This window comes from Dermochelys coriacea, chromosome 7 (genome assembly GCF_009764565.3).
Source record: "Dermochelys coriacea isolate rDerCor1 chromosome 7, rDerCor1.pri.v4, whole genome shotgun sequence".
NCBI lineage: Eukaryota > Metazoa > Chordata > Testudines > Dermochelyidae > Dermochelys > Dermochelys coriacea.
In genome coordinates this window covers 72,218,112-72,245,559 of record NC_050074.1, presented here as the reverse complement: position 1 = coordinate 72,245,559, position 27,448 = coordinate 72,218,112, and the positions used below count along the sequence as shown (strand labels likewise).

General features: G+C 42.1%; 1 protein-coding gene across 5 annotated transcripts in view; it reads left to right on the top strand.

The window, feature by feature from the left end:
• The window catches only part of OGDHL (oxoglutarate dehydrogenase L), a 110,655-nt gene that overhangs the window by 47,989 nt on the left and 35,218 nt on the right, over positions 1-27,448 (top strand). For all 5 annotated transcript variants that reach the window (XM_038410800.2, XM_038410798.2, XM_043518829.1 and 2 more), the window contains 9 exons: positions 978-1,124; positions 2,527-2,617; positions 3,130-3,309; positions 3,816-3,944; positions 4,317-4,496; positions 5,223-5,375; positions 6,947-7,049; positions 7,751-7,879; positions 12,774-12,924. In XM_038410800.2, the coding sequence (XP_038266728.1) occupies positions 978-1,124; positions 2,527-2,617; positions 3,130-3,309; positions 3,816-3,944; positions 4,317-4,496; positions 5,223-5,375; positions 6,947-7,049; positions 7,751-7,879; positions 12,774-12,924 (1,263 nt within the window). The remainder of the gene's footprint in view (positions 1-977; positions 1,125-2,526; positions 2,618-3,129; positions 3,310-3,815; positions 3,945-4,316; positions 4,497-5,222; positions 5,376-6,946; positions 7,050-7,750; positions 7,880-12,773; positions 12,925-27,448) is intronic.

The following is a 27,448-nucleotide window of genomic DNA, read 5'->3' as shown; positions in this document are numbered from 1 at the left end:
CTGGCAACATTCCATTTCACTGCTGTTATGGCTTTTAAGTTTTAGATCAGAAGGGAGGTAATCTTCAGCGTTGTACTTGGAGCTGAGTATTAATGGACATTGTGACATTATGAGGCCTTGCATTACACTGATGATGTAACCACTAATGTTATTTCATGAAGATTTATTTTTCTTTGTGTTCAATATCTTTAGGCTTTATAAATGACCCTTTCGGCGTTTGTTAAAAGCCACTTTAACTGTGTGCAGTGCCTCTGGCCCTAACCCATTAAAAAATGGAACAACGTAGAACTGTCAGTAAAGGACAGATTTTATGTCTGTAGTTACTGATTCCTAAGGCACAGATTCCAGTGTAACGGCTCCTGGCAAATTACCAACTATTACATCACTTAGTCTGTGGAGCTGTGCCACTGAATAGGGTTTCCAAGATTTCCCCTGGAATTACGTGTTCTCTGCTGCTAGTTTTTACGCTGCCATTTCCCTTAATTGCTTACTCACTGTTATTTCCAGAAGATATGGGATTCTCTTTTGTCTCCTCTTGGATCTGCAGGGTGGCTTACTCTTTTTGACGTTCTGCCTGCATGTGAGGCTTTCCCTATTTTAGTCAGGAACTTCCTGCATGTAAGGAGAGCAAACTAGAAAAGTCAAAATCTGACCTGAGATTTTGCCATAATTTCTATGCTTTGATTTTGTTCATCATAATATTTTCCAAGTGTCAGGATCGATTCACAAAGTGCTTGTGAGAACTTTTAAAGGTGGGCAGTCAAGAGAGAGATCCTTCCTCTTTTACAGACTTATTTTCTCCCAATAAAATTCAGCTCTGAGAAATATGAGTATGTATTGAGAAGTCTTCTCTAAAAGTCTTCTTCTCAGTGGGCATCTTTTCTTACTTCTCCAAATTCACTTCAGTTGATTTAAAAAAAAAATCACCATCTGATGCATTTCTTTAACTTATTGCTTTTCTCTCCCTCTCTGGCAAGATTTGAAGACTTCCTTGCCCGCAAGTGGTCCTCAGAGAAGCGCTTTGGTTTAGAAGGGTGTGAAGTAATGATTCCTGCTCTTAAAACCATCATTGACAAATCCAGCGAAATGGGGGTTGAATATTTAATTATGGGGATGCCTCACAGGTAACTGTTCATTTAAAATAAAAAAGGCAAATAATGATGGACTCATTTGCACAGTGTGGTACACACTGCTTTAGGTTTCTGGCCCCTTTTAGAGACTGGGAATATGATGTTATAAGGGAGGTTGGTAAAACAGCTTAGTTATCCCAACTAAAAGATGTATTGAGTATCAATATCACAGAGTCCTAAGGGAGCTATCTCTCAGTGAAACTCTCATCATGGGAGACTAGTCAAGGACCTGCTTTGAAATAGGAAGTGAGTCTGGCAGGCATTATACTTCATTCCCCACTGTGGAGAGCTTGGAATTGAGAGGATATACGAATTTCCCACACCTTATCTATGCTCTGGAAGGCAGTGCCAGGAATGGGGACACTATTGACGAATAATATCTTAAACAGGAAGGGGCAGAGTCATTTTAAAAAGGGGAAATAAATATCCTTATATTTAAAAAGTGAGATGCGCATTTGCTTGTGGGATTTCTCTTTGGTTCCCAGGTTTCAATCTGCTACAGATGGCAATAGAATCAACTTTGAAAACACTTTAGTATTTGGAACATGGCTGCTGAGTCACTGATTCTTGTTGAAAGGGTAATCAGTTTTCTCATAGGTGGGAAAAGGGTCCTTATAATTCAGGGAACCTTAAAAGAAGGGATAGGAAAAATAGTAAACAATATATTATATTTATCATAGTAGGAGAAAGGGTTCATAACCATTCCATGCTATTTTCTCATAACCTTGTACTAGGAGCTACTTTTCATACTCACAAAATGTTATTTTAACTTCACAAAACTGTGGGGATTTTTTAGCTTAAAATTTTTAAATACAAAAATCAAGAACTGTAAAATGAAGGAGCTGTACTGTGATAGCAATAAGCCACTTCAGGGGTCCTTAGTTGGGTACTGGTGCATTTTTTTTTGGCCTTCTGCCCAATTGATGAACAGCCCACTGTTGTTTATTACTATAACCATTCATTAAAATATATTTTCAAAGGGTCATATCCTGCCTGCACTTGGGTGTGCGTGAGAGTAGCTGGGCATGTGTATCCAAAGGCAAAATATGATGTCCCCCAAACAGCCAAAATAAGTAAAACTTCCCCAATCTCTCATCTGTGATAATTGTCAAGTAACTGGTCTAGATAATAGCACTCTACTGATGGCATGTTAGGGTTGTGATAGAAACCCACAAAAAGAAAAATCTCTAGCTTGTGGTTAAATACCTAGGCACTATGGAGTGCTAATGGATATGCAGTAGGGACACTCTGGGGTGGGTGGGTGTGTGTGTGTGTGAGGGATGGGGAGTGGTTGGAGGATTAAGGGACAGTATTTGTAGATGTTTAAAATTTTTTTTTTTAAATTTCCAAAATTGTTTGGTAAGATTTCATCAAAGAACCTTCTATTGTTGTTTAGAGGTAGGTTGAATGTACTGGCCAACGTCATCCGAAAGGAATTGGAGCAGATCTTCTGTCAGTTTGATCCAAAACTTGAAGCAGCTGATGAGGTAACATCCAACTTTAATACTGATAGAGAATAAGTACTGAATTGTTCTGGAAGTTCTTGTCCATGTAAATACGCAGTATTAGGAACTATTAAAGTTCATAATTTTAAATGATCAGAATCAATGCAGTTCATTGGTAACTTTTATTCTTTATGAAACACTATAGCACGTGCAGAAAGATTCCTAGTCATTAACTCTAAACAGTGAATTCAGTTCACTGGCTATCTCTCTAACATAATTTGTTTTAGCTCCAACCATCTTCCTCTATTTTGTACAGAGACAAGCATGTTGTCTGTGCTTAGTTTAATATTAAGTGCTGTGTTTTGACACTGAGGTACTAAAACAGAAACAAATGTTTAAAATTTGAAATTATTTTCAATAAAAATACCATGTAGGGTGACACATAACAACTAGCCAGATTCATTTTTCAGTATGAAGTGTAGATTTTAAATGTTGAATTTGAAGTAGTTTATATGGCTGGCGTACATGAACCTTGACTGTCTTTTGTGTGTTAGGGATCTGGGGATGTAAAATATCATTTGGGAATGTACCATGAAAGGATCAACCGAGCAACAAATAAGAACATCACTCTGTCGCTTGTGGCTAACCCCTCTCATTTGGAAGCAGTAAACCCTGTTGTTCAGGGGAAGACCAAAGCTGAGCAGTTTTACAGAGGGGATATAGAGGGGAAAAAGGTAAAATTACAAGCACGCTAGGATAACTTTTGCTGGTGTGTGTATGTGTAAGTTTTTCTAATAGCCCAATTTACCAAAGTTTTGAGCTCTAGAAGTGGGAGGTACTTCAAGACACTGAAACATTTATTTGTGTAATTGGATATGTTGGCCTTTGAACTAAACTAGAAATTTTAAATTAGCACAGGGTAAAGCTTCCTAATTCTCTGACTGATTATCAGGTTGATTAACTTAATTCCTGAACTTGGAAACCTCAGATAGGTTGTAACTTTCACTCAATTGGGAATCAAACAAAGCAGTCTGAATGCGGACAAGCATGCATGTTTATGATTTCTTATATTTTTTTATTTGAATTGTGGTCCTTCCTAGGAATCCTAGCCGTAGACCAGGGGCCTATGGGGCTGAGCATTGTAAAAATACGTAACAAAAAGTTCATGCCCCCTAGGAACTGACAATTACACTTCTTGTTACCCGATGCTTTTTTTTTTTTCATTCCTCCCTTATCTTAGGTCATGTCCATACTACTACATGGAGATGCTGCCTTTGCTGGACAGGGGGTGGTTTATGAAACCTTTCATCTCAGTGACCTCCCATCATACACAACAAATGGCACTATTCATGTTGTGGTCAATAACCAGGTGAAAAACAGAATTTCTTAAGCAATTTGGGTCTAATGACTTCCCATATATTCCTTTTTGATTTATTCTTGTTATGATAGATTGTATATACCAGCCCTCTTTCATTGACTAGAATGATTATACCCTGAAAATGGTCAGCACATCTGGCTGTGCTCAGCATAGGAGACATGGATTTTGTGGGATCCAAATAAGTAGATAAAAATGATGCATTATGTTAGATGAATTAAAGAAGAAATTACCTTCCAAAGTGAAAAGCCTATAATTACTGCCATGTAAATAACTATGTATGTATTAAACTAAGATTTCAGGCATTCAAAGGAAAAGCAAAAAACCACCTTTCTCACACATTAATGGAAACTTGTTTTTTATTAGATTGGCTTCACTACAGATCCCCGAATGGCCCGCTCATCTCCATACCCTACAGATGTTGCCCGTGTGGTCAACGCACCCATATTCCATGTGAATGCTGATGACCCTGAAGCAGTGATGTATGTGTGCAATGTAGCTGCAGAATGGAGAAACACATTCAATAAAGATGTGGTTGTAGATTTAGTAAGTACTGGGTTAATCTTAACTCTTCACTTTGCATATTTTGTGCTAGTCTTTTTTAAAATAAGTCAGTAATGTCAAATATGTTACTATGTGTTCATAAACATAGCTGCGCTCATTGCATTTATTGGCTTGAATGCTACTGTAAAGCAGTTTTCCCTGCCTTACATTATTACTTGCATTATTGTACTGCCTAGAGCAGGGGTTCTCAACCTTTCTTTCTGAACCCCACTCCCCCCAATATGCTGTAAAAAAAACTATGGCCTATGTGTGCCACAACAATTGTTTTTCTGCATATAAAAGCCAGCCCCAGCATTAGGGGATAGCAAGCAGGGCAATTGTCTGGGGTCCTAGGCCACAGGGGCCCCCACGAAGCTCAGTTACTCAGGCTTCAGTTCTAGGTGGTGCAGCTCAGGGCTTCAGGTGGTGATGCACCAGGGCTTCATCCTGCTTGGTGGACCTCCCGAAACCTGTTCGCGGTCCCCCAGGGTCTGTGGACCCTCAGTTGAGAACTGCTGGCCTAGAGGACCCAACCAGAGCCCCATTGTGCTAGATGTTGTACCCAAAATAAGAGTTATCCCTTACCCCAAAGAGACTTATGTTGATTTTAATGTCTCTTTGAGCAAGAACTTTAATGCCTTAAGTTTCATAAATCTCTAGAAAGCAGGAAATGTTAGAGGTTAGTTTCATGTGTCTCGTTATTGACAGATATGAATCTTCCCTGTGTAGGTTTGTTACCGAAGGAGAGGCCACAATGAAATGGATGAACCCATGTTCACCCAGCCCTTGATGTACAAGCAGATTCACAAGCAGGTGCCAGTGTTGAAGAAGTATGCTGACAAACTGATTGCAGATGGGACTGTAACACTGCAGGAGTTTGAGGTATAGTATATCAGCAGAGGTAGAAGGCCATTTGTGATGCTGTTTACAGAAGGAAGTGACTGCATGCTGTTTTCTTAACTACTTTTTGCTTCACTACTTTGTTGCCTTCATTCTATTCCTTTTTCTTACTGTCTTGTTTTGTTTTACATAAAATAGAAAATAGTACTACTGGAGAAATGTGTGGCAGGAGATGAGCTTAAATTTCATTGCTTACCTCACATAAGGCTTAAAGATGGAAAAAAATGGAGGATTGTCTCTAACTGGTAAAGCTGAGACACTTGTGTTGATCTGCTATGTACATAGCTACTATCAACCAAGGAGGACTGGAATGTTGTGTAATAATTAAAATAATACATGGTACCTAGAAAAACGGGTTCTCCTCAATTCTTAGACTGATACAGTGATAAGGTAGGGCTGTTAAGGCTGTTAATATTGGCTATGTCAGTGCTTCAGCAGCCTTTGAAAATGCAAATTAGTATGATTTAAAGAGCCTAAGTGGAGGGGAGATACAGGGAATCAAATTCATCTCCCTGCCTTGGATCTGTGGGAACACCAATTCAGAGGTGTCTGAATATTCGTGATTATATCTACAGCATCTCTAATCATGGGAACTTTTTGTTGGAGCATCTTATGTAATTGGCAATAGTAGGCAATATGCTGATGTTTACTCAAAATAGGATAACAAACTCATTAGTTTTGTGCCTCAGTAGTATTGAATCTATTGTGCTCAGAGTTCAGAGATAAGTCCGAACTACCATATAACAATTAAATCTGCAGATTTTATTATATTAGTTATTCATATTAAACTGACTAACTCTTTATATTATACTTCTATGCTTGTGGAAGTGGATGTAGTAGTAGCAGCACTGTAAAACAAAGCATTGCAAGGGGAGACTGTTCCAACTTTTTAGGAACATAGGATTCTAGATTGAACCAAAGATCACTAAGTCTGGTATCCTGCCTCAGGCAAGAACCATGCCTAATAGTTAATGAGATGGCCCAGATCCACAAAGGTGTTTAGGCTTTTAACTTCCACTGAAATTAATGGAGATTAGGACCTAAATACCTTTGGCTCTCAGCCAGTCTGCCCACAGTACCCAAATAATGCACCTAGACAGTTATACAGCTAAGCTACATAGGGTGCGTGGGGAATTCCTTCCTGATCACTGTAGTGACACTGGAAGCCAGTTGGATAACCTTAATCTTCATACGTATGGCAACAAATTACATATGTTGTTCTGATCCTGACATGGAATAACACTTGCTATTCTAGTGTTGGATCTTTCATCAGCAGAATCTGCCCAAAGAACCAAACAGCAGGGTGGTTTTGTTTTAAGAAATGGACAAATGTGTTTTAAGAGGTTTTGAGCTGAGCAAAACTCCAGTAACTCCACTGAGATCAGTGGAGTTACTCTGGGTTTACCCTGGCGTAACTGAGATCAAAAACTGGAATTTTGTGTGCTGTAATATGGATGTTTTATCGCTTTGGAATGGTATGCACTTTCTGTAAGCATTATGTCATTTTTGTTTTTTTATCTCTAATTCCTTTTATATGGAAACTTGTTCTATAGGAAGAAATTGCAAAGTATGATAAAATCTGTGAAGAAGCTTATACTAGGTCTAAAGATAAGAAAATTCTACACATTAAGCACTGGCTTGATTCACCTTGGCCTGGTAAGTATCCTTCAAATACCCTAATGCCGGTGAGACTGGTTGGTACCATTTGTGCTTCCTTTTGAACCAAAATCCTGCCACCTTTATTGAACCCTTTGTTAGGCACCACATCCTCCTGAAGTGAAGGATTTGGTTCTTGGTTTGTATTTGCTAGCAGAATGAAAGGATGCCAAAACTGTTTGGCAGAGGTGCAATTGTCAGTACAGCTTTAGCAATGGATGTGGCAAAAGCAACACTTTATCACTTTGAAAACCGATTTTTTTCAGTATACTATTAACAGAGAAGTGATTTATCTGTAATGTTACCTGCCTTTATTCCTTCAGAGAGAAATTCCACCTCCTGTGGACCTCTATTTTCAGGCCTTAAGCAGGTCTGAAATGGTGCATGTGTCTTGTGCTGGCTAGCTCTCTGCACATGTTTTCAATTTCACTCTCAATCACTGAAAGTAAAACAGCAAATGAAAGAGCCATCTTGTGTGTGTGAGATCAAGAATTGTTATAGGGCCTGGAAATAATCTGTTCCCTAATTTAAAAGATGTGGAAATGGCTCTTGGCTGTTGAAAACATTAGGACATTTTAAGTGTTTCTTTTAACAGTAAAATTCTTATGGTTTTTTATTTTTATTGCAGATAGTGTAGCTGTTCTCTTAATAATTAGAAGCCTCTATTCATCCAGAATGCCTTATAAAATTTCTCCTTCCAGGATTTTTTAATTTGGATGGAGAACCAAAGAGCATGACTTGTCCTCCAACAGGCATCTCAGAAGACATGCTGAACCACATTGGCAATGGAGCTAGCTCTGTGCCCCTCGAGGATTTCAAAATACATGGAGGTCAGCTGGATTCTCTGCTATTTCTGAAATATCAGACATTGCTTTCTTTGTCCTTGCTTTGTTTGTTTCTGCGCATCAGTTGCAGGGTAGTCGCTATTCTGAGGTACATTGGTAAAGGGGAGGAAGGAGCTGGTGACCTACCTTCACAATTCACATGTCATCTTACTGACAGGTGGGAAGGTGACAGTAAACATCCTACTGAACTATTCTCCATCAAGAATTTAATATTCTTTTATCATAGCACCTCTCTTCTAACCTTATTAAAGTAAATTCCTTTTCTCTGTGGTCTTATAATGTGGAGGGAAATGAGAACATCTTTGTAACATGCAGCTGGCATGTTACAAAGAGGGTAAGACTGTAACTACCCAGACTATCAAGGCATCTGTTCTTTTCTGGATGTGCAACGCATGGCATGTAGGTCTTCACTTGTGCAGATGGACACATGCTTGTATTCTTTAATGCATAGTATGAAAAGATGTCTGTACTACAAGTACAAATCTAACTTGCTTCCTGAAATCTGAGTTCTAGATCTGAGCATGTTTTTAAAAAACTAAAGGCAGTTATGATTGTGGAGACCACCCCTTATGATGCTTTCCTTATGGGGTAAATAATTTCCTCTCCATACAAGGACTCAACTTAGTCTTTTAATGGTTTTGTTCAATAACTTAATGAATGATCTGGAGGATGGTGTGGATTGCACCCTCAGCAAGTTTGCAGATGACACTAAACTGGGAGGAGAGGTAGATACGCTGGAGGGTAGGGATAGGATACAGAGGGACCTAGACAAATTAGAGGATTGGGCCAAAAGAAATCTGATGAAGTTCAACAAGGACAAGTGCAGAGTCCTGCAGTTAGGAGTGAAGAATCCTATGCACTGCTACAGACTAGGGACTGAGTGGCTAGGCAGTAGTTCTGCAGAAAGGGACCTAGGGGTTACAGTGGATGAGAAGCTGGATATGAGTCAACAGTGTGCCCTTGTTGCCAAGAAGGCTAACGGCATTTTGGGCTGTATAAGAAGGGGCATAGCCAGCAGATCGAGGGACATGATCATTCCCCTCTACTTGGCATTGGTGAGGCCTCATCTGGAGTACTGTGTCCAGTTTTGGGCCCCACACTACAAGAAAGATGTGAAAAAATTGGAAAGAGTCCAGTGGAGGGGAAGAAAAATGATTAGGGGGCTGGAGCACATGACTTATGAGGAGAGGCTGAGGGAACTGGGATTATTTAGTCTGCAGAAGAGAAGAATGAGGGGGGATTTGATAGCTGCTTTCAACTACTGAAAGGGGGTTCCAAAGAGGATGCATCTAGACTGTTCTCAGTTGTAGCAGATGACAGAATGAGGAGTAATTGTCTGAAGTTGCAGTGGGGGAGTTTTAGGTTGGATATTAGGAAAAACTTTTTCACTAGGAGGGTGGTGAAGCGCTGGAATGGGTTACCTTGGGAGGTGGTGGAATCTCCTTCCTTAGAAGTTTTTAAGGTCAGGCTTGACAAAGCCCTGGCTGGGATGATTTAGTTGGGGATTGGTTCTGCTTTGAGCAGGGGGTTGGACTAGATGACCTCCTGAAGTCCCTTCCAACCCTGATATTCTATATTCTAGTCAAACAATACTCTTTGTTTCAAGAAATCATTTTCTAGTAAAACCACATGGCATATCATTGTACTGTGCTTGGTGTGAGGAAGTTTGGTCAAACTTTCTTTCAGCTTGTGTGTAGACATGACACATAGTCCAGTGACTACATTAAGTCTTGCTACTGAGAGTCAAGTGCTTTCTGAAAAAAAAAATCTTAACCCTTAGCATCAAGGGGCTTAATTCTGAACTAGTAACGCTAATGATTAAAAATTAAACATATGACTAGCCAAGTGGGAAGTGGTCTGCACTAGCATGCCAAGGTCTGAGCATAATTTCTTTCTCCCTGAGCTGGTGGAATCTGGAGGCACTAGAGAAGCAGTGGGGAAGAATGGAACCACTTGACACAGTAACCCCCACTCACCTTGTCCATATCAGGTGAAGGACATTCACCTGGGTGTGAGGGCTGTTCTTCAGCATAGGATCCGCCCTAGAGAATCTTCTTCCCCTCTGTAACCACTCTTCAAAAAATTAAATGTCAATATACATCTGGAAACCTCTCAATGTCAGCAGCTGCAATAGGACCTTCTGTGTGTACTTTTCCTTCAGAGTATTAAATGTAGCAAGCAGTGGTAAGGGGATCCCTAATTATATTAGCAAGTTTATTGAACCAATTACTTTATTAAGTTTAAAAATCTGGTGTGCATTTGTGCAAGAGGTACTGGATTTCTGTGACACTTTGATTAGTTTTAATATTACTGGAAGAATAATTTTAGGTGTGGATTGTGCACATTCTAATTAAACATAGCTTTCTATTTCTCTGTGGAATGGCATTCCTCAAAGACTATCTGTATACTGTGACAGGTTTCCGAGTAGCAACCGTGTTAGTCTGTATTCGCAAAAAGAAAAGGAGTACTTGTGGCACCTTAGAGACTAACACATTTATTTGAGCATAAGCTTTCGTGAGCTACAGCTCACTTCATGGATGCATTCAGACCAATGCATCCGATGCAGTGAGCTGTAGCTCACGAAAGCTTATGCTCAAACAAATTTGTTAGTCTCTAAGGTGCCACGAGTACTTCTTTTCTTTTTGTGTATACTAGGAGTGTGATTTCCCCTGCTCGTATACTCAGCTTTTAGTCTGGATGTAGCCTTAGGCAGTAGTACTCAAACTCTGGTCTGCAGAACTCTTTCAGATGGTTCAAAAGGCCACCAGATAGATGGAGAAGGAAAGGGATTACGGAGTTGGAATGGGAGGTGCTCCATGAAGATGTGTCAGTGCTTTTTGTCCAGAGCAAAAGCCACTGCTTAGATTGTCTGGCAGAACCTGTAGTCAGTGACCAGTTTGTGTTCTGCCTTGCACATATTGATAGAACTTTACTGTGCAAATCTCCGACTGGGGATCCAGGTTGAGGAATGAACCTCCCCAAGTGCCCCATTGTAGTGCACTAATTGTAAACCACCAGATGAGCTGTTTAAGATTTGAAGTAATTTTTGGTGACTGAATCTTGAGTTTATTGATTAGGAGTGTTTTATGCGATTAAAATTCCTAAAATGACGTTATGGCAATGCTTTCAATTAAACATCTTCAATATTTGTTGTGTTCAAGTGGCATTTAATTAACATAAATAATTTGTCTAGGTCAAACTACAATTACCCATCAGGAGGAAGATTCTGATAGTACACTTTAGCAGTCAGTCCTCAAATACATTTTCAATAATCCTTTGCTATGTTTAACATACAGATTTCTTGTAAAATCCACATCAGTACAATTTGGGTCACTTGGTGAGAAGGCATGTTATGTTTGTTTGTACAGCATCAATATTGTGCTTTACAGAGAGGTCTGAAGACAAGAACCCTCTGCAAAGAGATGACCGTGTTTAAAAAAAACAAAAACAAAAAAAGTCAGTGTACTAATTAGAGACATGGGGTTGGAAAGTTAGAAAGGTAAGTATTTGAGTGGTGAAATAGAGCACCTGATTATCTGGAGGAGGGAACATTGTTTGTTAGGGAGGTTATTGGCATTTTGGAAAAGTATGATTTGAAGGAAGAGAGAGTTGCAAACTGGTTGACTGAGTCTGTAAAGGGGGTTTCAGGTGAATGGGGCTTCCTGGAGGACAACTTGGAGACGAGGACGTGGGGAAGGGAGTAGTTAGTTAGGTAACCTGGGCATGAACAAGGGTCATATGAAGAGAGATTAGAACAGAGTGGAAGCAGAAGCTAAATGTACATAACTTAGAAGATCAGGATGAGTGTTGGGAAGCTAGTGAAGGAATGTGAAATGGGGCTGAAAAAAATTGGGTAAATGGAAAGTGTAGATGGATGTTTTGGACAGATTCAAAGCAGGCTAAAGAGGAAAGAATCAAGGGGCTGGAGATGAGAAGGTTGTGGTGATTGAAATGAGATGTATCGAGGGCAAGGGTTTTTGCAGTAGGAATGGGGAGAAGCAGAGAGAAGGATTTTGGAGGTGTTGCAAAGGGGGCAAATGGCAGGATTTAGTAACGGTATCAATAGGGAGGCAGAAATAGAGAACAGAGTAAAATATAACACCCAGTTTGTGAGGCTTGTATTCTCACAATTTGATTTACACTGACATAAGGAGTTTTCAGTTTTGTTCTCTGTGAAAGTCAGTGAGGGTGCACCTTGTGCTTTTCTATTTATTTATTTATTTATTTATTTATTTAAAAATTCTGTGCAATTGTAAAGAATGAAGAAATTACAAGATCTTCCCTGTGGAGAACAGCTGGTGCATAAACCATATGCTAACTGAAAATCCATATCTATTTCAAATTAAACAAAAGTCCATATTGAGACAAGTCTAGTAGTGTAAAATACAAGAACTGAACCAACCCCCGTCTCCTAATTTCAATCTTCTACAAAATAGAACCAAATCTATTTAAAAAATCCTTTTGTATTGTTGCACAATGATCTTCCTGGTAAACTCTGTATCTCACCTTATTTCCGATCACTAAACCATGATATAAATAACTGCTGTAGTTTAATATTATCAACTGTTGGTTCTGTCAGATATTGTCTAGGAAGCTAGCTATTTCTATTTCTATTTCCCCTCTTCTTGATCTGTATTTTAAGCGTGGTTGTGTGTTCTTGGATATCCTAGGATCTGTGTGTTTGTTGTTGTTTTAACTTGTGCTGCTGCTGGTTTGGATTTGCTAAGTACAGTGGGTCAGCATATAACTGTGGGAGTAACCATTCAAACTTGATACGTTTCCCTGGCTCAGCCTCTGCATTCCGAGAGATGTGAATTTAATATGCATGTGAAACATTTATGAACTAGCATCTTTAATTCCCAACTGTTACCCCATATAGGGCTTTCTCGGATCTTGAAAGGCCGATTGGAAATGACCAAGAACAGAGTGGTTGACTGGGCCTTGGGAGAATACATGGCTTTTGGATCTTTGCTGAAAGAAGGGATCCATGTCCGACTGAGTGGGCAGGATGTGGAAAGGGGCACTTTTAGGTGAGTACCAAGTTGGCTGCTGCCAAATACCAGTGGATGAAAAACTGCATGCAAATACAACTAGGGGTTCTCATGGATTATGATACTCTGGAAGGAATTATAGGCTTACAGTAACTGATTACATATGCGTTTTGTGTGCTGTTTATATGTATCAATCAGGTGTCTGTATGTTTATATACTTAAAGATAACTTCCATAGGATGGAAGGATATAAAATTAGCAGCAAATGAATACTTGTTTTTATTAATATTTAATAGTAATTGTTCAACATTTATATTGCGGTAGCGCCCAGAGGACTTGTTTAGATCTGGGGCTCCATTGTGCTAGGTGCTGTTAAACTTGTATGAGGACACAGTCCTTTCCCTGAAGAGCTTAAATCAAAGACAAGTTACATACCAAGAGGGAGGGGAGGGGAATGGGTACAACCCAGTATATACAACTTTTATATATATTTGTATTTTTGTAACTAAAGGTATGTCAGCTATCCTCGCATGCCCCCACCCCCAAATTAACCATCAGTAACTGGCTAATTTCTTATAGCTGTTACAGCAAAGGTAAGTAGTAAAGTGGGGTTTGACTGTGGAGAACATGCTGGCTGTGGTGGTGGAGGGTGTTTGTGCATTTAGGACATTGTGGAAGAAGGCACTGATAATTATGGGGAAAACTGACAAACAGAGGAGGCTGTGCAATAAGAAACAAATGAAAAAGCAGGGAGGGGCAGATTTATGAATGGCCTTTTGCCTGAGGACAAATAACTTGAGTGTGGCATAGTTAGTGTAGTGGGTGAGGAAATGATTTTTATCAGCTAAATTTTGAATAGATTGGAGAGGGCAGCTAGGGAGACTGGAAAGAAAGTGGTTTCAGTAATTAAGATGAGAAGTAAGGAGGGTTTGAGTTTTGTGTATCTTGTTAGAAAGAATAGGATGCATCTTTGAAATGTTATGAAAGAAGAAGGGGTAAGTTTTGGATACCACCTGGATGGTGTCGGGTTAGAGGGCTAAGAGGAGTATTAAACTGATGACAAGACATGTAGGTGGGAATGTTGGAGAGCCAGGCTGAGATTTGGGATTTGGGTGGAGGGAGAGATGCCAGGAGAATGGAAACGTAGATTGGGGGAGTACTTGACATGATTGTAGTTGCTCTCCCCAAGGACATAAAAGGCAGGCTCAACCATCCTTCAATTCCTTTTTACTGCCTATGGCAGCATGACAGAACCCCTGTGGTGTCCACTCTCTCGCATACTGTGCTAGTGTTAGTCAGAACTATAGTAATGTAGTTAGGCAAGTATGTGGTTTATATAGTTCGTCATCCATTAGCAAAAATATATACACAATAGGCTGTCAAGTGATAATCGTGATTAATCACACTGATTAAACAACCGTAGCATACCATTTATTTAAATATTTTTGGGTGTTTTTTACATTTTCAAATATGTTGATTTCAGTTACAACACAGAGTACAGTGCTCACTTTATATTTATTTTTGATTACATATATTTGCTATAAAAACAAAATAAATAGTAGTTTTCAATTCATCTCATACAAGTATTGTAATGCAAACTCTTTATCATGAAAGTTGAACTCACAAATGTAGTTATGTACAAAAAAATAACTGCATTCAAAATTAAAACAATGTAAAACTTTAGAGCCTACAAGTCCATTCAGTCCTACTTCTTGTTCAGTCAGTCACTGAGACAAACAAGTTAGTTTACATTTACAGGAGACCATGCTGCCCACTTCTTGTTTACAGTGTCGCCTGAAAGTGAGAACAGGTGTTCACATGGCACTGTTGTAGCCTGCATCACAAGATATTTATGTGCCTGTTGCATTACAGATTCATATACCCCTTCAACCACCATTCCAAAGGACTTGTGTCCATGCTAATGCAGGGTTCTGCTCTCCAAAGCAGTGCAGACCAACACACATTCACATTTATTATCTGAGTCAGAAGCCACCAGCAGAAGGCTGATTTTTCTTTTTTGGTGATTCGGGTTTTGTAGTTTCTGCATCAGAGTGTTGCTCTTTTAAGACTTCTGAAAGCATGCTCCACGCTTTGTCCCTCTCAGATTTTGGAAGTCACTTCAGATTCTTAAACCCTGAGTCGAGTGCTGCAGCTATCTTTAGAAATCTCACATTGGTACCTTTGTGTTTTGTCAAATCTGCAGTGAAAGTGTTCTTAAAACAAAACACGTGCTGGGTCATCATCCAAGACTGATATAATATGAAATATATGGCAGAATGTGGGTAAAACAGAACAGGAGACATACTATCCTCCCCAAAGGAGTTCAGTCACAAATTTAATTAACGCATTATTTTTTTAACGAGTGTCATCTGCATGGAAGAATGTCCTCTGAACTGGTGGCAGACGCATGAAGGGACATATGAATATTTAGCATAACTGGTATGTAAATACCTTGCAATGCCGGCTATAAAAGTGCCATGTGCACGCCTGTTATCACTTTCAGGTGACATTGTAAATAAGAAGTGGGCAGCATTATCTCCCGGAAAGGTAAACTAACTTTTTTGTCTTAGGGCACATCTACACAGGCAAAATTACAGCGTCAGTAGTTACAGCACTGCTCAGAGTGCCCAGAAGGAAAACCGCTGTTATGTGTTCACATGGACAGCTGCCTGTGCAATAACATGTTCATACTTGCAGCGCTTTTTGGAGCGGTGCACTATGGGCAGCTATCCCACAGAGCACCTCTTTCTCTTTTGCTGCTAAGACTTGTGGGAAGGCAGAGAGGGTCGCGGGGCATCCTGAGTCCAGTCCCAATACCCCATGATGCATTGCTTTGCATCCCAGCAAACCCTGAGCTTCGGTCCACATTTGGCGCCATCTTTCAACAGTTTGTGTACTGCGCACCCTGTCTCTTTCAGGCTGCAGGAATGGATCGCGAACTGCTGACCAGTATGCTGCTCATTCTGACCAACACATCATGAGTGGCATTGGGGTTATTCCTTAAACTACAAAGTCAAGAGGAGTGCGACATTTATCTCGCCATGCATAGTAGCTACGACACGAGATTGCTTGTGGCATTCATGAAGGTGCTGACCACAGTGGAATGCTGCTTTTGGACTCAGAGAAACAAGCACTGAGTGGTGGGATCACATCGTGATGAATGTCTGGGTTGACGAGCAATGGCTGCAGAATTTTTGCATGAGGAAAGTCACATTCCTGGGACTGTCCCTGCGACGCAAGGACACGAGAATGAGAGCTGCTCTGTCATTTGAGAAGCGTGTGGTGATTGCACTGTGGAAGTTGACTACTCCAGACTGCTACCGGTCAGTCGCTTAACCAGTTGGGACTGGGAAAGTCGACCGTTGGACTCATGTTGATGGAAGTGTGCAGGGCCATTAATCTCATCCTGCTCCAAATGACCGTGACTCTGGGCAACGTGTGTGAGACTGTGGATGGCTTTGCACAAATGGACTTCCCTAACTGCGGAGGGGCGATAGATGGCATGCACATTCCAATTCTGGTACCAGACCATCTAGCAATCAAGTACCTTAATCGCAAGGGGTATTTCTCAATGGTTCTCCAGGCACTTGTGGGTCACCATGGATGTTTCACTGAAATTAACTCAGGCTGGTCCGGAAAGGTGCATGACGCAGGCATCTTTTGGAACACTGGTCTGTTCAAGAAGCTGCAAGCAGGGACTTTCTTCCCATACCAGAAGATCACCGTAGGGGAAGTTGAAATGCCTAATGTGATCCTGGGAGAGCCCGCCTATCCCTTAATGCCATGACTTATGAAGCCGTACACAGGGCAACTTGACAGCAGCAAGGAGCAGTTCAACAACAGGCTGAGCAAGTGCAGAATGACTGTTGAGTATGCATTTGGCTGTTTAAAAGCCTGCTGGTGATGCCTGCATGGGAAGCGGGACATGGCCGATGACAATATTTCTATGCTTATAGCCACGTGCTGTATTCTCCATAATATTTGTGAAGGGAAGGGTGAAAGCTTCACTCAGGGCTGGACTGCAGAGGCTCAGTGCCTGGAGGCTGAGTTTGAACAGCCAGAGACCGGGGCTATTAAAGGGGCACAGTGTGGGGCCATAAGGATCAGTAGCAATTTGTGGCTGAAAGCCACTAATATTTGTTGCTGTGCTCGGGATTGTAGTGCTTGTAACGCTAGGAGGTGACTGGTGCACATGATGCAAGAAGGGACCCTAACATAATTGTATGTTGCTTTGCAGTGCTCTTTTTGCTTTCACTTAATATAATAAAGATGGTTTGTTTGTTTTCAAACCAACACAATTCTTTTATTAAAAGACAACAACCGGAGGAGAGAGTCAAACAACAAAAATACATCAACAGGGAGGGGAATGGGGGAAGGGAAAGTCGCCAGAGGAGGAGTGGTCCCAGGACAGCTACAGAATTGTGCATGTCCAGGGATCATACCCAACCTTCTCCTTTGGAGTACGATGCAGTGGGTGCTGTACATCAGCAGGGCCAAACTGCAGAGCGATGGGTGTTGAGTGCAGTGGGTAGTGGGAGTCCACACTGCTGGACTGTGAGGAGGGAGGAGTGGAATGCTGTGGGTAGAGAGTGGAGCCAGGAGGTTGATAACAGTGGATTGGCAGTGTATGTGGGGCACATTGTGACAGCAGATGCAGGGGAGGGTGGGTGTGGAGCTGCTTGGTTTGAAGAGCTAGTATTGCTTGGAGCGTGTCCACTTGGCGCTCCATAACATTTAAGAAGCGCTCCATGGCTTCTTTCTGGTGTGCCGCGTTCTCCTTTCGGTCCCTCTTCTTGCTGTCCCACCATTCCTTCAATTCCTGTTTCTCAGCAGCAGAGTACATCATAACCTCATGGAGAAAGTCCTCCTTAGTTCTTTGTGGCCGGTTTCTAATTCTGCGCAGCCGTTCTGCTTCCGATAAGGGAGGCTGGCCTCCCGAGGTCATGTCTGTGAAGTTTAAATGCCACATTTTACAGAAGCAATATTGTTTGCAACACAAACACTGATTCATAATGACAGGTTTCAGAGTAGCAGCCGTGTTAGTCTGTATTCGCAAAAAGAAAAGGAGTACTTGTGGCACCTTAGAGACTAACAAATTTATTTGAGCATAAGCTTTCGTGAGCTACAGCTCACTTCATCGGATGCATTTGGAGGAAAAAACCGAGGGGAGATTTATATACACACACACACAGAGAACATGAAACAATGGGTTTATCATACACACTGTAAGGAGAGTGATCACTTAAGATAAGCCATCACCATGAGGCGGGGGGGGAAAGGAGGAAAACCTTTCAGGGTGACAAGCAAGGTAGGCTAATTCCAGCAGTTAACAAGAATATCTGAGGAACAGTGGGGAGTGGGGTGGGGGGAGAAATAACATGGGGAAATAGTTTTACTTTGTGTAATGACTCATCCATTCCCAGTCTCTATTCAAGCCTAAGTTAATTGTATCCAGTTTGCAAATTAATTCCAATTCAGCAGTCTCTCGTTGGAGTCTGTTTTTGAAGCTTTTTTGTTGAAGGATAGCTACTCTTAGGTCTGTAATCGAGTGACCAGAGAGATTGAAGTGTTCTCCAACTGGTTTTTGAATGTTTTATAATTCTTGACGTCTGATTTGTGTCCATTCATTCTTTTACGTAGAGACTGTCCAGTTTGGCCAATGTACATGGCAGAGGGGCATTGCTGGCACATGATGGCATATATCAGATTGGTAGATGCGCAGGTGAACGAGCCTCTGATAGTGTGGCTGATGTGATTAGGCCCTATGATGGTGTCCCCTGAATAGATATGTGGACACAGTTGGCAACGGGCTTTGTTGCAAGGATAGGTTCCTGGGTTAGTGGTTCTGTTGTGTGGTGTGTGGTTGCTGGTGAGTATTTGCTTCAGATTGGGGGGCTGTCTGTAAGCAAGGACTGGCCTGTCTCCCAAGATCTGTGAGAGTGATGAGTCGTCCTTCAGGATAGGTTGTAGATCCTTGATGATGCGTTGGAGAGGTTTTAGTTGGGGGCTGAAGGTGATGGCTAGTGGCGTTCTGTTATTTTCTTTGTTGGGCCTGTCCTGTAGTAGGTGACTTCTGGGTACTCTTCTGGCTCTGTCAATCTGTTTCTTCACTTCAGCAGGTGGGTACTGTAGTTGTAGGAATGCATGATAGAGATCTTGTAGGTGTTTGTCTCTGTCTGAGGGGTTGGAGCAAATGCGGTTATATCGTAGAGCTTGGCTGTAGACAATGGATCGTGTGGTATGATCTGGATGAAAGCTAGAGGCATGTAGGTAGGAAAAGCGGTCAGTAGGTTTCCGATATAGGGTGGTGTTTATGTGACCATCGCTTATTAGCACCGTAGTGTCCAGGAAGTGGATCTTTTGTGTGGACTGGTCCAGGCTGAGGTTGATGGTGGGATGGAAATTGTTGAAATCCTGGTGGAATTCCTCAAGGGCTTCTTTTCCATGGGTCCAGATGATGATGATGTCATCAATGTAGCGCAAGTAGAGTAGGGGCATTAGGGGATGAGAGCTGAGGAAGCGTTGTTCTAAGTCAGCCATAAAAATGTTGGCATACTGTGGGGCCATGCGGGTACCCATCGCAGTGCCGCTGATTTGAAGGTATACATTGTCCCCAAATGTGAAATAGTTATGGGTGAGGACAAAGTCACAAAGTTCAGCCACCAGGTTAGCCGTGACAGTATCAGGGATACTGTTCCTGACGGCTTGTAGTCCATCTTTGTGTGGAATGTTGGTGTAGAGGGCTTCTACATCCATAGTGGCTAGGATGGTGTTTTTAGGAAGATCACCAATGGACTGTAGTTTCCTCAGGAAGTCAGTGGTGTCTCGAAGATAGCTGGGAGTGCTGGTAACGAATGGCCTGAGGAGGGAGTCTACATAGCCAGACAATCCTGCTGTCAGGGTGCCAATGCCTGAGATGATGGGGCATCCAGGATTTTCAGGTCTGCTGGTGATGGCTTATCTTAAGTGATTACTCTCCTTACAGTGTGTATGATAAACCCATTGTTTCATGTTCTCTGTGTGTGTATATAAATCTCCCCTCTGTTTTTTCCACCAAATGCATCCGATGAAGTGAGCTGTAGCTCACGAAAGCTTATGCTCTAATAAATTTGTTAGTCTCTAAGGTGCCACAAGTACTCCTTTTTCTTTTTGCTAACACTGATTCAGTGCTTTAAAACACAGCCAGTACTCCCACACCTGTCACTGACTGGCTGACCCCAGGCAAGAACACATGAGCCACAAGACCCCCAAAATGTTGAGTAGCTGCAGGGGCAGGGTGAATCACTCTTCCTGGACCCTGCTGTACACTGGGCAAGTGGCTCTTGGGGAGAGCCACACTGTAAGAGGCTTGATAATCATTCCTGTCCCCACACTTTCCACAGGATGTGATCCTTATGGAAGATATCTCGCTGGTGAGGGTGATCAGGGAATCAAGGGAGGGTCTTCTTCAAACCTGCAGCTTCTGCCCTGGACCCTATGCAGCTTACCTGTGTGCAGCAATGATCCTCCCCACCCCCGCCGTGATGACACAGTGGCACGGGAAAGTTACCGTTAATGGGGCAAGAAACAGAGCAGCTCTGCTGAGGAAACTGCAGCAGCGGATTGCCCAGTATCTCCACAAGAGTTTCCTGGAGATCTGAGGGAGATTCCTGTGAAATGAGGGAGTCTATCAACAGCCTGTTCTGCCGCTTGGAATAGGCATACGGTGGGAGACAAGCCTGATTTCTGCAACCCTTCTGCCCCCAACAAATTGCTTCAGCAATTCCCAAAATCAGATCCACTTACCAGGGGCCTCCTCTGCTGTTTGCGCTTCACCAAGATGGAACTGCTGTGACTGGCTAGGCTCCTCCGGGATAGAAAAGAGCTCCTGGGCATGCATCTCTGACCTCCAAGTCATCCTCTGCCTCTGGGTCCCGCTCCCCCTTTTCGTCCATGATTTCCTCTTCCTGGCTCAGTCTACTCTCGACTGGCACATGAGCCAATGAAATAGCCACAGGGGCCTTTGCAGTGGAGGTGATTGCCACCGAGTATTGTGTCCAGCTCTTTGTAGAACCGGCAGCTCGTGGTAGTAGTTTGCCTCCCATGCCTTGTGGTAGCCATTCGCAGCTCCTTCACTTTTACCCTACACTGCAATGTGCCCTGGTCATGGCCCCTTTCTATCATGCATTGTGAAATCTGTCCGTAGGTATCATAATTCCTATGGCAGGAGCACAGCTGGGACTGCACAGCTTCCTCTCCCCAAATGCAGATGAGGTCCAGCAGCTCAGCATTGCTCCAAGCGGGGGATCGCTGGGTGTGTGGACCAGGCATGGCCACCTGGAAAGATGCACTGAGACCACTGCACCAAGCAAACAGGAAGGGGACTTTCAAATTTGTAAAGGAATCTACCGGGTGGGGATGACGGTTTGTCACCTGAGGGCAGGGCAATGGAGTTCAAACTGAAGACCATAATTTTTCCTTAGATAAGTTTCAGTTAGGCTAGCTCCTCTTCCCTCATACAGGGATACTAGCAATGTGTAAGAGGCTAAATCTCCAGGATTTGAGACTTGTCCCTCACATGATACTTGTATGCCTATTAACAATGGGCATTCCTGATGCCCTCCACTGCAAGAGAAAAGGATATATCCTGGAGTGGTAATCAATATGTCACTTTTTCTTCAAACATAGTGGCTGCAGCTCAGGAGGGATCAAGGCAGCAGAGACCTCCAAAGTCCATACCAAGAGAGAAGGACCCAACAAAATTGGATGTCTCGGGCCACAAGGTGTATTCATCTGCTAGCCTCCATATGAAAATATGGTTAAATATTCTCTCCAAATATACTGGGTTAAATTGTCCTTCGAAGGAGTACCAGGATTAAATCTATCACGGTAGAGGGACAATTGACTGCCCAAACTTCATTACAGGCTGTGCTGGACATGTCTGACACCGGTGTGCACTATGGCCACTGCATTAGCCATGAGGAGGTCAACATGGCTTCCGTCCTCAAGGATGTCCAGGGAGGTCCAAGCCACTATCAAGGCCCTCCAATCTGAGGGCAACGAACTATTTAACATTACACAGATGATGCCCTCCGTTCCTTCAAAGATTCAAGGATGGTTCTGAGCTCTTTGGCCTCTGATGAAATGGAGAAACTGCCTACCAGCATGGCAGGGGTTTGGGCCCAGCTAGTCCTGCTCCATTATACCTGTAGCCAATGGCAGGCCTGGAGGGGAGAGAATAAGAGAGAACCTGGCTCAATCTGGATCTGACTGGTGAAGAGACATGAACTAGCTGCCTCCCAAGGTGAGAGGAAGGGTCACTAGCCTGCCAGCCAAGGCTTCCACCAGGGGGTAAGCACTGTCTTCCCAGCCAAGGGAGACTGTGGAGAAGACCTAGGAGCCTCCAGCAACTGAGGTAGGTGGGTGATTGAAGTACAGGGACATTGTGGAGTTTGGCCTCACTAAAAATATGGCTGCCTCACCCAAAGGAGCCTGGGACAATGGCAGGGCACTGCCCCAAGTCCATGAGGGGGTGCTACTGGAGGCAAGTCACTCCAGTGACTTGGACTATCTGGGCCACACCCCAAACTGAAGGGACAGTGGTAAGAAGTAGCCCAGGGCAGTGGATTTAGACTCCCTGCTGAGAGGTCCCCCTGTTCAGGGGTTGACTCACATGGGGCACTGAGATGGCACCAGCTCTGGAGAGGGAGGACCTGGGTCCCCCTACCCCACCACGTAAAAGACTTAGGCACCTGACCTAGAGGTCAGGTGCACCAACAACTAGGCTGCCTGGCCCTCCAAGCACCCTTTTATAGGGCCTTTGTGTCCCAACCACAAGGAGAAAATGATCACCGCAACAGCAGTCTTTTAGACAGTACCTATATCCAGTGTTACCCTCAGCCATAGAGGACCTCAGAGCCACTGAGGGTGAGACAGATATTTCATCATGACCAACCCTCTGCTGTCTTTTCTGCTCCTTCACAGTCTAGGGCTTCCCCCTGGCTGCAGGTTTGATGCCATCATTTGAGAACCTGATAGAACTACCAGAGAATTTTTTTTGCATTCTTACTCCTCTTCCACCACCTCTGGACAGCTGCCATTTTTATTTTCAGAAAGGCTTTTTTAATTTGGGCTAGGATTACCTCAGATCGCTGGGTCCTGGAGATCATAAGCAAGAGGTATCCTATTCGGTTCCAGTTCCTTCCCACCTCTCGCTAGTTTCTGCATCTCTTTTTGGGTACCCTCCTTCTGACTGTTAAAACAAGTAGACCCCTTCTACAAATTGAGCAATAGAACCTTGAAGTTCAGGAGCAGCTATTTTTATTCCTTTTTTTTCTTCCTCTTATTCAAAAAGGAAAAGGGGATTTGCAGCCCATCTGGGACCTTTGACATCTCAAAATCTTCATTTGACATTTCAACTTCAGGGTGGTGACTTTTGCCTCCGAAATCCCCTTTTTGGATCTTTGGGGCTGGTTTGCTGCTCTCATCATGCAAGATGCCTATTTCGATATATCAATTCATCTTCCCCATAGCAAAAACCTCAGATTCCTGGTAGGCACATCTTTCTACTAGTACAAGTCCTATTCTTTGGTCTTTTCCACAGCATCAAGAATATTCAGCAGTCCTGGTAGCTCATCTAAAGAGACAAGGGATCCAAGTCTACCATTAAGTCAAGAGAGAAATCCACACTGACTCAGACTCGGAGCGTAGCTCACAGAAATGGTGTTAGATTTCAAGACAACAAGGCCTACTTCTCACAGCAGAGATTTCATGCCATAGTAGGTCTCATCAACCAGCTCCAAGCCCACCCAAGAACATCAGTGAAACATGGCTCATATTTCTGTGACCTAATGCACTTGTTACACAGTATGCCAGACTTCACCTGTGCTCTATGCAAGAGTGGTTGAAATCTGTATCTAGCTAAGGCCACCATGCATGTGGTGGTCATGGTCCCCCAAGAAATCCTTTCCTCATTTAAACTGGTGGAAGGATCTCCTCAGATGCATGATACTGTACTCTTCTAAGCATTTCTACCTGCCAAGACTTTGGTGACAGATGTTTCCACGCGGGGTGGTGTGGTTTACCTAGATCAGCTTCAAATTCAGGCTTGCGGTCCTCTCAGGAAACTCGCCTTCATACGAATGTTTTAAAGCTCAGAGCCAGCTACCTGGCATGCAAAGCATTTCCGTCACCTCTTCAGGGATCCACAATACAAATGCAGACAGACAACACTGTAGCTCTGCAGTATGTCATTAGACAAGATGGAGCAATATTATCCCCATGCTTCAAGCGGTCTCTCTCCCAGGCCTGCTGGGAGCTGGTGTGGGGCTCCTAATTACTGCATGTTTTCAGTGCCACTCCTCTCTCCCCACATGCCAACCAAACAGGCAGGAAGCAGCAGTCTGGGTTGGAGCTGAGCCAGATAGATGGTGGCATGTAGTGATATCCCCCACTCCCAATCCCTGCCACAAGCAGTTGAATTAGCTCAATACTATGATTTTCCCCCCACAACAAGGGGGAGGCAGAATCGTGGTTTACACAGGGACTTAGACATGAATGAATACAGAATTCGATCACTTGACAAAATATAAGTGGTGCCCCTGTCCCTATCTGACTCTCAATGGAGTAAAATCTTAATGATGTATTTAATTGAATTCTTTGATGCGAAGCCCATTGCTGGTAGTGGATGAACTAGCAGCTGCCCTATGCTTAATTGTGATTGCCTACAGTAGCTCATGATGAACCAATTTGGCCTGTTAGCCTGTTTCCTTCTGGTATGCAGCTCCACATGTTTCTGCTTCACTTCATTTACTATCAAACCTTTGAGGCTTTCTTCTCCCCCTTGTCTTTTACTGCCATTTTAACAGAATCATAGGGACAAGCATTTTTTAAAAAGAGATACTTTCAGTGGATTTATCTTCCTAGCTTCAATGTTAGGATCTGTTTTCGTAAGGTGCTCAGCACATCCAGGGAGATGCTCAGCACCCCAGCTCTCCCTAAATTCAGGTAGGAGTTAAGGTGCTTAGTTCTTTGTAGAATCAGGGCATTAGTCAGCTCTCTTAAAGTGATGATGGATTAATATAGTGGCATTCTTGTACAGACCTGCAACAAGGCAACATCCTGATTCTGTAATATAGCTCGTGGGAGAATTTTCTTTTTAGAACAAACAGCCTGATTTCAATGCAAGTGTAAGGAAGTAAATAACTTAGTGGCTGCATAGCCATATAGGGTATGTCTAAACTGCAGCTGTTGGGTGTGGTTCCCAGTGTGGGTAGACAGACTCAGTACCCTAAAATTAGCAGTTTTGACATTGTGACACAGATAACCACTTGGACAAGCCACCTGATTCCAAGCTCACTTGACCCCCTGGGTCCAAGCTTGGATGCCAGCCTGAACTGCAATGTTCATGCTATTTTTAGTGCGTTAGCTTGAGCAGAGCTAGTGCAAGTCTGTGTAATCACACTGGGAATCGCACCTGACAGCTGCAGTGTAGCCATACCTATAGGGAACACAAAACCACTTGCTAGTTTAAATGACTTCTCTTAAGTGACAAGAGGCTCGTACTCTATCTGATTATAGCATTGGAATTTATTATTCAGCCTTTTGGAAAATCCGAAAAAATTAGGGCTGTTGTGCGATTAAAAAAAGTAATACAATACCATTTATTTAAATATTTTTGGATGTTTTATACATTTTCAAATATATTGATTTCAATTACAACACAGAATACAAAGTATACAGTGCTCACTTTATATTTATTTTTTATTACAAATATTTGCAATGTAAAAATGACAGACAAAAGAAATAGTATTTTTAAATTCACCTCAAACAAGTACTGTGGTGCAATCGCTATCCTGAAAGTGCAACTTACAATTGTAGATTTATTTTTATTACATAACTGCACTCCATAACAAAACAATATAAAACTTTAGAGCCTACAAGTCCACTCAGTCCTACTTCTTGTCAGTCAATCGCTCAAACAATTTTTTTTTTACGTTTGCAGGAGATAATGCTGCCCGCTTCTTGTTTACAATATCACTTGAAAGTGAGAACAGGCATTTGCATGGCATTGTTGTAGCCAGCGTTGCAAAATATTTACGTGTCAGATGCGCAAAAGATTCATATGTCCCTTCATGCTTCAACCACCATTCCACAGGACATGTGTCCATGCTGATGACAGATTCTGCTCAGTAATGATCCAAAGCAGACCGACTCAGGTTCATTTTCATCATCTGAGTCGGATGCTACCAACAGAAGGTTGATTTTCTTTTTTGGTGGTTCAGGTGCTGAAGTTTCTACATCAGAGTGTTACTCTTTTAAGACTCTGAAAGCATGCTCCACACCTCATCCCTCTCAGATTTTGGATGGCACTTTAGATTCTTAAACTTGGGTTCTGTAGCTATCTTTAGAAATCTGATATTTGAACCTTCTTTGTGTTTTGTCAAATCTGCAGTGAAAGTATTCTTAAATCAAACACCATATGCTGAGTCGTCATCTGAGACAACCATAACACAAAATACATGGCAGAATGCGGGTAAATCATGGAGCAGGAGACATACAATTCTCCTCCAAGGAGTTCAGTCACAAATTTAATTAAATGCTTTTTTTTTTTTTTTTTTTTTTACCAAGCATCCATCAGCATGAAAGCATGTTCTCTGGAATGGTGTTCGAAGCACGAAGAAGCATATGAATGTTTAGCTGATCTGTGATGCCATGTGAATGGCTGTTCTCACTTTCGGTGACATTGTAAATAAGAACCGGACAGCACTATCTCCCATAAATGTAAACAAGCTTGTTTCTCTTATTGATTGGCTGAACAAGAAGTAGGACTGAGTGGACTGGTAGGCTCTAAAGTTTTTTGCATTGTTTTGTTATGGAGTGCAGTTATGTAAACAAAAAAATCTATATCTGTAAGTTGCACTTTCACGATAGAGATTGCCCTACAGTACTTGTATGAGGTGAACTGAAAAATACTACCACTTTTGTCATTTTTATAGTGCAAATATTTGTAATAAAAAAAATAGTGAGCACTGTACACTTTATTTTTTGTGTTGTAATTGAAATCAACATATTTGAAAATGTAGAAAAACATCCAAAAATATTTAATACATTTTCAATTGCTATTCTATTTAACAGTATGATTAAAAATGTGATTAATTGCAATTAATATTCTTAATTGCATTTTTTCATTAATCACATGAGTTAACTGCGATTAATTGACAGCCCTAGTAAAAATGAAATAACATAAATGCTTGTGGTGTTGAATACTAAAGTCTTCCATGATCATAACTGTTTGATTTATGGTAGCCTGCTCTTGCTTTACTGTTAAGCTCATGTTTGCCTGCAGCAGCAGAAAGGATCTGTCAAATGCTTTTGCTAGAGTGGCATGACTGTATATCTTAATTGCAATTGGTTAGGAACAGCTGGACAATATGGAATGAAATTAGAAAGTACTCCCAAAAATCAGGCTAGGTCATAGTATATCAAATGATGGTATTTTAAAAAGAAGTGTGGGGAAAAAAAATCCCTGTAGAAATGTGTACGGCTTAACATGTAATATTCAGACTGATTTGAGCAGGGGAAAG